Genomic DNA, 10,834 nt, shown 5'->3' with positions numbered 1-10,834 from the left:
ATCGAACTCCGGACCTCGGGTGTCATACCTAGAGGCCTAACGCATTGCGCTAATACAGTACTTCTTTCATCGAGTCTAAGTTTGAGATACTAATCCATATCGTCTATGGGTGATTTACCTAACCTAAATAATACAGTTGACTGCATTTAATTATCGTTCGATTACTAAACCATGAACCAATATTGCGCTCGCATTCGAGGCGATATAACTTCAGTACGAGAAACCAATATTGCGCTATATAACGACACTACGATAAACCAATATTGCGCTCGCATTCCAGGCTATATAACGGTGACTGTAACAGACCACCGTACACGTAGCATTCTTCTTATCTAACATGTTTAACTACAATATTTTACCTTCTAATCGATGATTGTAACGCAGGTCCTGTGCACATCAATATAGGATTTTTAGGAAAATGGCAGAGGTAAGTCTATATTTCCTAAATAATTTAACATTTTAAAACATATTTCGATATTTGATCAGACATACAAAAATAGCAGTTCGCATTTATTTTAGCATTTATTTTAAGCTCTATTTTTCAATAATAATTGGGGTGAGCTGTTATGTTGGGTCCATCGTCCGTTTCGTAACCAACTTCCTCTCATGGACCAGTCGATGGATCTTGACAAAACCTGATCAGAAGCACCCTTTCTAGGGTTGTAGCATGATCAATTTAAATGTTACTCAAGGCGAGAGTTTCGGGGAGAAGAATCCCCTCCTCCGCCAGGATCAGGGGAGCCCCCGTAGAAATTTTAGGCTTCTGGTGACTTTTCTAACCAAAATATGTTTCTTCAGTTTTGAACAAACTACTCACAAACGGCTAGGAATGTAAAGAAAGGTATATATAAAGTTGAACGTTACAAATCGGGGAGTCGGGTGGAGGCTGCCAGTTTGGAAGGACTTGGACTAGGCTGTCTATTTATTTAGAACGCAATTTGTTATTCATAAAACATGAGTTCTTTTTCCAAACTTATTTGTTGTATACAAAATTTGCATTCACTATACATTAAATAACGAAAGACAAAAGCGTTAATTTTCGTATTAACAACATTGCAGTAACAATATCAATGACGGCCCTTTCCGCGAGATTGCACGCGTAATCCTTCACCAAAAATATGAACAAAATGGCTCCGTTCCAAAAATTCTTTCCAAGTTGGACGCCAAAACTTTCCAAAAGAACATTTAATTATAGCTTTTATTAATTTTTCTGACGTCAAAGAGACACGACTGTATAAATTTTCACTGGAGTTAAAAATATTTAAATAAAAACCAAGAACTGTATTTTTATCAGAAGGCAAATTATAGTTGAATGTTCGACTGTTCTGTTTTAAGATGACAATAAAGTTTCCTTTTAAAAAGGAAAGGCTTGGCTGGTTTTGGCATAGTCTACGTAACTGGACAAGTGGGGGTAGGGGTCATTACATAAGATTCTATGCAAAACATGATTGCGATTTTCTACTTCTGTTCCCATGGGAACGCCAGTCATAACTTTAGAGGCAAAGGTATTGAACAATTCTTGGCGTTTTTGGTTTTGAACTATTGGTGTCCAACCTCCATATAAAATTTTAAGACTATAGCGCAAAGCGTTCTAGTTATTGGGAGGAAACCAATTTCCTTTACTAGGCCCCGAACACAGAAATATAACCACTGATATACAAAATACAGTGGTATTGTGAAAAAAAAATGGTTTAATATACCTTGCAGAGCTACTTCCTTAACTTGTTTTAATAACACCCCTACAACAATAATCGAACCAACCATAATAGTCCTGTCAAAAATTGGCGGCAAAATGTCTTTTGAGACACTTTTGGCAGGTTACATCCTTTCAGTTTGGGATCTCTAACAAATTTCACAACTGCCCGTTAAATCTTTTTAACAATTACTACAATGGATAAATGTTAACTCAATCATGAATAATGTAAACGTCAAAATTGAGAAGTTGTCAGTTTATCGTACAGACTTACGTTTATAGTTATATTCATATTGCTGTACACCCCCATTTTAATAATAGACAAACAAAACAGCAACTGTAATCGGAAAACTTTCAATATTTCCGCATTGCGCAGCTTACGTCACAGGTCACTTGTTCCTGCAACCAATCACTGAATTCGTAACATATTGATCTCGGTTTGCGCCAGCTTCCCGGCTTTTCGTATCATACTAACACATACTTGGGTACCAAAAACACCAAAAACAATACATAGGTTTCAAGGAAAAAAGATCGATATCTTGACATTTATTCTGGTCTTCTGATACTCCTGGAAAGCAAAAATTAGCTATTTTTGTAGCAAGCTGTCGTAAAATGTAGATATAAAAATTAAATGCTATTTTTGTGCGTTTATAAGGGTATGAATCACTCTGGAAGGCTTCTTGCTAATCATCCAAGAATCGCTAGCGCGATTCATGAATTTACAAGAAGTACCAATGTGGTTTATACCCGTATAAACGCACAGAAAATAACATTACGTCTTAAATAAAGTACACATGTGTGCATAGTTGTTACAACGGAATATATGCAAAACTCCTAGCAGTAAATACTCTAAACCGCCTAGGAACTGATCAGACTGCTGAGGCGAACTTTGACTTATGTACAGTTTCAAAACAGACAAAATGATGAAGCTATTTCAACAGATTCTTATTTCATTCTTCGAGTACATTTACGATACATTCTCTTTTAAGTATTGCAGTTATAGGAAAATGTTGTATGCATTATATTGATTTCTAGACCAAGATAATTACTAAAAGTTATTGTTTGCCATCTGTTGCATGTTGCATTAAAAATATCGCAATTGTCCTTGCCATGAACATTGATTTTCAAAAAACATACAATATCCGTGAAATGTATCTCTACATTCTTGGAAATCAAGTAAACAATAAGACAAAAGTCTTGTTGCAGATGTTTAGGCTGAAATATAAAATATAAATTCACGAGACTGTTATGAGCATTTATTACATATGTGTATCCTATGTTTAAAGAAATCGAGGTATTACCGTATTTCAAAGGTACTGAGGTGTAGGATGTATGATTATTTCGTGCGTTAAATAATTTTGATTGATGTATGGGTGGGTGTCAGGGCATAAGAAGAAGGTAACTGGTGTTGAAACTTGGTTTCTTTAAACTACCCACTCCCACGACGGAGTGAAGTAGGGTTGAGTCGGTTCGAATTCCTCGCAGCATAATGACCCGGAAAGTATATTCATAACCGTATGTTTTCCATATAGAAATGAATTAAGGTGGAATGCGCCCCAAACTATTTTGCCGAGTTTCGTCTTGAAATTTTAGCTGCACAAAATTCAGGATATATGTGTTTAAGTTCCGATTTTACTTTGTCGCCATATTGTATGAGTGTTTTGTTATTGTGTCAGAAATATGGCCCCTGACGTCACTTTTTATGCAACGCCCAGTTCCGGGTGCTCTCAGCATTTTTCCTTTCCTGCGCTCTGAATGTCATATTAATGAAAAATACAAAATAATTATCACTTTGCATTCAGAGAATACTATTCACTTAAGACGTCAGAGACGATATTGTGACGTCAGAACGGAAAAACTCACATCAAGTTTTGCCATAAATTTTGCCTTAAAATACAGTTTATAAAAATCGGCTCGATAAAAAAGTGTAATATGAAAAAGGCAAAGCCTCTGAGCGAGCGTAGCTTAAACGACAAAGAAACTATTCACTGCTTAAAACAATTCCGAGAACCTATTCACTTGAAAAGAAACAAAAAATTAGTGTCATTTTACCTGTAACAGCGAATATCATACGTTGCAAAATTTATGGAAAGCCGGTGTCACGGTGACGTCATTACCTGTTTGCGGCGTTCTTATGGATTTTGCTTATTTATGACATTTTATCCCATTTTCTGGCTAATGATTGATCTTTTAAAAGAAAATCATATTTTTTTCTACCAACTGAAAATCTTTCTTGCATTATTTTTGAGTGATGGATAATATTCAGCAATCAAATGAAGTTCTGTATTCACTGCCAACAAAGCATTTCCTGTGAGCAACTGTCCTCTAGGGACACGCACTTCGTAAAATAAAAGCAAAATTGAAATTATTTCCATAACATAACTTTTTTTAAAATAAAGACACCTAATGAAGATGGAGATTGTAACTCAAATATAAGATTAAAAAAAAAAACAACAATTTTCCAGACTTTGACGTATCCCTCTTATGTCTCTCAATACTTTCATGTCGATTCATTTCATTAATTCATTTCTGATTTACCCTTATTAATACATGCAGCTCCGCATACTATTTAGATTATTTTGTTAAATACAACACGATTAAGCGTGTCATTTTTTAATGGGGTAGGGGTGAAATATCGTCAAATATTGAAAAATAAAAGTCGGTGACCCCTAATATTTATGTGTCTACTACACGTACACATACTGTGAAACAACATACCGAAGTTATACGTTTTTTATCGAGCAGAGTGTTATACCATGCTAATGCGGATAAGCCTAAATGTTAATTTATGGATCTGGTCATTTTTTTTTCCCGTTTCTTTGATTATGGGATAGATAATTTAATTTTGTTTGAGCGTAGCGAATTAGGAAATAATGCTTGGGAATTTGTAGTTGTTACAGACACAGTTGTTTATCCTTCTAAATTTTACTAATGATGGACAATTACCATTAAGAAGATTGTTCTTATGGTCAATAGTTTGTTTGTTTTGGGTTTAACGCCGTTTTTTAACAGTATTTCAGTCATGTAACGGCGGGCAGTTAACCTAACCAGTGTTCCTGGATTCTGTACCAGTACAACCTGTTCTCCGCAAGTAACTACCAACTTCCCCACATGAATTATCAGAGGTGGAGGACTAATGATTTCAGACACAATGTCGTTTATCAAATAGTCACGGAGAACATGCGCCCCGCCCGAGGATCGAACTCGCGACCCAGCGGTCCATAGACCAACGCTCTTACCTACTGAGCTAAGCGGGCGGGCTTATGGTCAATAATAACTATAGTATATATGCATCTGAAAGCATATATGTATTTAGAATTTTAAGTGTATTTAGATTTGAATAAGTATTTACAATAACAAGTGCAAGTGGAGCAAGAAAAAACAAAATTTGGAAATTGTGATAGAAATTTTAATAAAAGAGCAACAGCATTGTGCCGTCACAAACATATAATAAAGTCAAGGACCAAGACAACAGCATACTCATATGCTATGACATTGCCCCTACCTCCACACCCACTCCTGATCAGGTTTTTTATTGCTTCTATGCAGTTTTAAGCCTTTTTTTAAATTTATTTTTGGATTTTAAATGTTACTCAGCTGAGTAACCGAGTATGCCACGCTACGCGCATGCTTTCATTGACATCTCTCCAGCTTGAATGATTGTGCATGACTGCACTTAGCAGCCGCAATTTTATGAAGTCACAGCCTTCTAATACGGAACCAATAAAGCAGTTTATGTATAGATGTGTGCATCATGAAAACACATAGACATATTAAAACATACATACAACGCTGACAAATAAAGGAACACAGTAGTGCACCCGCCTTGGAGCCCCACTGTGGATTTTAAATTCAGTCTTGTAAACGAGGCTCAAAACCTCTCTCTCTATCTCTATTTTCTAAAGGAACAAGACACTAACACATGAACACATAAATCCGCTCTTCGGCATTGTATGCATGGAATGTACATGGTTGAAGAAATCTACACAAAAATATATAGCTAACCTAAACAATGAAACACATTATGGTATCGCCTTGGTGCAGTCATTGATCTCTCTGTCTGAAACATTTGCCAGTAATTCCTTACTGTTGCCTGCTAATGCCAGGTCCCTGGGAACAAAGTAAGTCCTGCCACAGTACTTTTGCACAGAGTTACGTACTGAAAACTTAAAACGTATATTCTTCACTATAACGCATTAGCTAGTGCTTGTCTAACGAGTTTGTTCCAGCTGTGTCCCCAATACTGTCATTAGATGCACAACAGGTTTAACATACGATTGTTTGAAAGACTGATTTTTAAACATCTTCTCCAAAACCTCATAGCGTAGACACAAAAGCATTGGCTAGTGATCTACTATCAAGAAAAGTCAAGTCAGTTTCGTAGGCTCAAATTTTAAAACCGCCACAAGGATCAGGGTTTTTTTTATTTGCATATTAACATGATTAAGGTAATTCAAATAAAGAATTCCAAAAGTGAAGACATTTGTACATGCAGTTGCAGTGGTACTTAATGTTCCTTTACATTTTAATGTAATGTCTTCAATGCCATGGTCAACATATTAAATGTTTCTTTCGACTCATCATCGTCTGTAGCCTATTGCAAAAAGAAGTTTAGAATAAGTATTGTGCGGAAAGAAATTTTAACTTGTATAGGAATCAGTAAGATCTAATATCTAGCCTCTTGACATAATTTTGTGCGCCTATGTGTTCTAATGCATAACTCTTTTAGCAGCATATAATGAATCCGCAGTCAGTTTTCGTTATCTAAAATTTTTGACACATAATATTAGAACAAATTCAAACATGTCGTTAGAAAACAACTGAAGGGTAAATCTTGAGGCGACTATCTTTACCTGTTCAAATATTTATATTGATACGACACATGCTAAAATCCTGAGAGAACACTACAATGTATGTCAGGAGCATTCTTTTATGCCTAACAGTGATAGTATGTTAAACCAAAGTTAAAGGACAAGGGTTCACTTAAATCTTAAATGGCCTACACACTTTGAAACATTTTTAAACTGATAATTGAAAAGTTTATTATATGATTTGCTTCTAAATGTTTAATCTTCAATTCCTACTTTCTTATTTTTGAATTAGAATGTTTATTTATTTTATGACTTCTCACGGAATGTTGCAGATATCACAGAATGTAAGAAAAATTAGCATTGTTGCCATACTGAGAACATATTAGAATAGTTTAATAGCGAGCACAATCAATGGCAATCAGAATAATTTGACGATAGGTCCATCTTATTTCGCAGCATTTAGAGTCATTTAAGGTTGTGACCGACAGCTGTGCCTTTATTTAAAACGTCAGATATGCAGTTTGATGAACAACAATTATTTTTGGCAAGGATTATTCCATTTAGAGACTTTCAGTTTAGCTCAGCCATTTTCTTTATCATTTCAGATGAACTGGGGTGAATCAAAACCATAAAGAAGACTTATATTGGTTGGAAATAATAGTAGTGGTAAAAGTACCACAGGAAACAAATTGTTAGGAAGGTATGCGTTTTCTAACGGAAAACTAAAGTGCTGTAAAATGATAAGTGGAACGAACAAAACATTCAACATCTCTTTGCGCATAGTAGATACCCCAGGACTTTTTGATATAGACATTCCATTTGCTAAAAGAGCACTTGAAATTCAAAGATCCGTCGCCATCTGCTCCGGTCCACATGCATTTTTGATCGTAATTAGCCCCGAAAACGACATGACTGTATATGATACCTTTACAGACACTATCGGTATGATGCGCCTCATGTTTGGCGACTGTGTATTCGACAGCACAATCATTGTTTTTTCACATGGACAAAACTTTGTCTGTGACAAAGATTTTTACCGATTTTGGACAGAGAAGACGGAATTGGCACAACTGGTATCTCAGTGTGGACATCGTATCGTCAGAGTGGAAAACGTCGAGGAAAGCGAGGACCAAGAGGATAATATCATGAAGAAAGTCAATGAAATGTCATTGAACGGCATCGCCGAATACCGCTTCCCGTCGATAGAAATACATAGCAAGGCTCTGCAAGATCACTTAGACAACTACAATGGTGGCAGCTGTGTGCGCACACAAATATTAGAAGTGGAAAGGAAACTTGATACAAATAAAAACGTGATTGCCCTAAATGTAAGAATATTTGCTGGCTTAACCTTTCTGAAGTATACAGTCAGGTTGTTAATTGGTAATGTTAATTTGACGACAAAAGCATATAAAAGCAACAACCTGCATCTCGTCTTCTACGAAACATTCCAAAGATGAAACGGAAATTTATAATCATTTCATTATTTTAAGTACCTGTACCTGTACTTATCCCGAGTCTGTCTGGAAGACCGTTGGGGCACCACAGAAGCTTGCCAAACCATCCTTCTACATTTTTCCCGGTTTCTTCAAAGAAATACAGTTTAATTTTGTCGTTAATTTAAGAAACAATATAGCATTATTATATTTAATATTCTGCCCGCGAAAGATTTTTTGATATAAGTTGAACCTGTTTTAGTGGACACCTGGCCTCATGTTCATAAAACATTTTAAGTCTCGGTTGAATTTGATAATGAAATTTCATTTGTCATTTATAATTAAATTGCTTGTTAAAACTAAATGGTAAGTTACTGTTTTCAAGTGACTATTCAATATTGATGGTCAGTCTCAGTTAGAATTCGATCTATACGCTATATCTAAAGTTGCTATTAAACTTTCAGTCTCTGACTCAGCTGAGTCAAAAGTACTTGAGGGGTAATGCACACTTCTCATGAACAGACACCGTCAAACCGAGGCTTTTAATGTTCTGATTGATCTTTATTATTGATCCAGTGCGAATGGAATTGGTATACATTACATAGATTAAAAGAAACATTTAATGTTGTTTGATCAGGTTAATGGTACCTACGCTACAGTTACAAAATGTTTTTATCGGTGACATATCAAGACCCATCCAGCTGGCTTACGGAAGGTCGGTGGTTCTACCCAGGTGCCCGCTCGTGATGAAATAATGCACGGAGGGGCACCTGGGGTCTTCCTCCACCATTAAAGCTGGAAAGTCGCCATATGACCTAAAATTGTGTCGGTGCGACGTTAAACCCAACCAAAAAAAAAAAAAACATATCAAGACATTGTTTCTTTTAAACAAGTAATTGTATGTCTCTGGTTTGGCTGCCAGACTATATAATATATTTTATTTTATACTTTTTTGAAATACTGGAATGTATCAGTGAAATGTATTTGATAGTTTCACTGTTTAAAAGCTGTGTATCCGTTTTCGCTGGTACGGAACTATCTATGATTGTGAATGAATATGAATTATAAATAATCCTAAATTCTTTGCAAAATATACTTCAATAAAGATATTTTTTATAGATGTATAAAAATACAACACGAAATTTGTTTGTTTGACATTCAAGATCGAAATATATTTCACTTGTGAACCCCATAATCCGCATTTTCACTCGTGTCTGTGTCACTCGTGAAAATAATGCATATGGCGTTTACTGTCGACCTTACACAGAAACAAATATATTTAAGTATAGGCGGCCAAACCTAAAATTACCATTTATACATGAATCTCTTATTTGTCAATTTTTTCTTTCAGAAAATGAGGAATGAGACAAAAATTATTTTGATTGGCAAGTCTGGAAATGGGAAGAGTTCAACTGGTAATACCTTGCTAGGGGGTCGTGCTTTTGTCGCTGATAGAGATCTGAATGCCGTGACAGAAAAATGCGAGATGAAAACAGGAAATTTCATGACGCATAAACTCAGCGTTGTAGACACACCAGGACTTTTTGACACTGCAAAGAGCTTAGCCGAAAGAGCGCTAGAAATTCAGAAAGCAGTAACAATATGTCCTGGTCCTCATGCTTTTTTACTGGTCTTTAGTGGAGCAAATCGAATGACCGAAGAAGAAAAATTCACTATTGATCTTATGCGTGTGATATTTGGCGAGAAGGTATTTGACAATACAATCATTGTTTTTACTCGTGGAAGCGAGTTTTCATCTGACGCCGATTTTACAGAGTTCTGGGAGAAAAATGTTGTAATTAAGAAGCTTGTCGAACAATGTAACGGTCGCATTCTAAAGATAGAGAATATTAATGGAAATCGAGATGAGGCATGTTGGGATATTCTCAATGCGATTCAAAGTCCTCATGTATACAAATACCAATACTTAAACATTCATAAAAATGCACTGGAAAAACATCTGAAAAACTACAATGGCAAGCGAGATATCCACAAAGAGCTGGAAGACGTGGTTGGAAGACTTGCATCAGAATTAAACAAAGATATTTGGAAAGTGGGACTTGTTGCTGGAGGTACCTTGTTAGTAACAGGTGCTGTAGTTTCAACAGTCGGTATACCTGCTGCAGTTGGAATGATAGGAACTGAAGTTGGTGCTTACGATGTAGTAGCTGGTATTGCTGGTGTTGCTGGGGTTGCTGGTGGGATTTATAGGGTTGCTGGCGTTGCACAAGCTGCTTGGGGAAGTATTAAAGGATGGGTGCGGTATAAAACTGATTGAAAACAGTTTTAAAAAACTCACCAATGCTAAAGATTCCATTTCTGCAAATGTTTGACACCTGTCTATTCACTGTGATCATCTTTTGTTGCAGTAAAACATTCGGTAACGGCTGTGAGCCGTATCGGCCTCTTTATATATTTCATTCATACTATTGTTATTGTGTTTGTGTTTTGACAGAACTTTGTTCATACGCATTGACGATTGTTTGAATTTATGACTGACATTAATATCCCCTCTTATATATGACAACACTTGTAGGTATTACATAAAATTAAACAAATGTTATGTTGCAAATACATAGACTTCCTGTAATAAGGAAACAAATATATTATTGTTGTTATTATTGTCAAAATAACGAATGAAAGACAAAAAGCTGAAGTTTCCAAAACCTACCAATCGTTTTACAGCTTATTTCTTATAAAAAAGAAGTCTCTCTCTCTCTCTCTCTCTCTTAGAAGATACGAACACATATCAATAGCCTGATGTTTATACACATGTTTTATAGAAATAGTATGTCATTTGCTTGGGCGTTGCCCGGCCATCGCGAGATAATTTTCACGTATGCCTTTGTCAGACTTTACACATCGAAGAAGTGATTACTACCACTAGAGGAAAT

At 35.8% G+C, this 10,834-nt stretch overlaps 1 protein-coding gene across 1 annotated transcript; it reads left to right on the top strand.

The window, feature by feature from the left end:
* Positions 1-290: 290 nt before the first annotated feature.
* LOC123536647 (GTPase IMAP family member 8-like) lies at positions 291-10,549 on the top strand. The gene is made up of 3 exons (XM_045319981.2): positions 291-427; positions 7,110-7,832; positions 9,292-10,549. Exons 2-3 carry the CDS (start codon positions 7,242-7,244, stop codon positions 10,216-10,218), a joined length of 1,518 nt encoding a protein of 505 aa, XP_045175916.2. The 5' UTR covers positions 291-427; positions 7,110-7,241; the 3' UTR covers positions 10,219-10,549.
* The last annotated feature ends 285 nt before the right edge of the window (positions 10,550-10,834 follow it).

This window comes from Mercenaria mercenaria, chromosome 17 (genome assembly GCF_021730395.1).
Source record: "Mercenaria mercenaria strain notata chromosome 17, MADL_Memer_1, whole genome shotgun sequence".
NCBI lineage: Eukaryota > Metazoa > Mollusca > Bivalvia > Venerida > Veneridae > Mercenaria > Mercenaria mercenaria.
This window is presented reverse-complemented; position numbering and strand designations above follow the sequence as displayed.

Coding starts and splice junctions, on each gene's coding strand:
- LOC123536647 (XM_045319981.2), top strand. CDS start 7,242: ATGATAAGTGGAACGAACAAAACATTCAACATCTCTTTGCGCATAGTA. Junction 7,833..9,291: donor AAAACGTGATTGCCCTAAAT/GTAAGAATATTT, acceptor TTTTTCTTTCAG/AAAATGAGGAATGAGACAAA.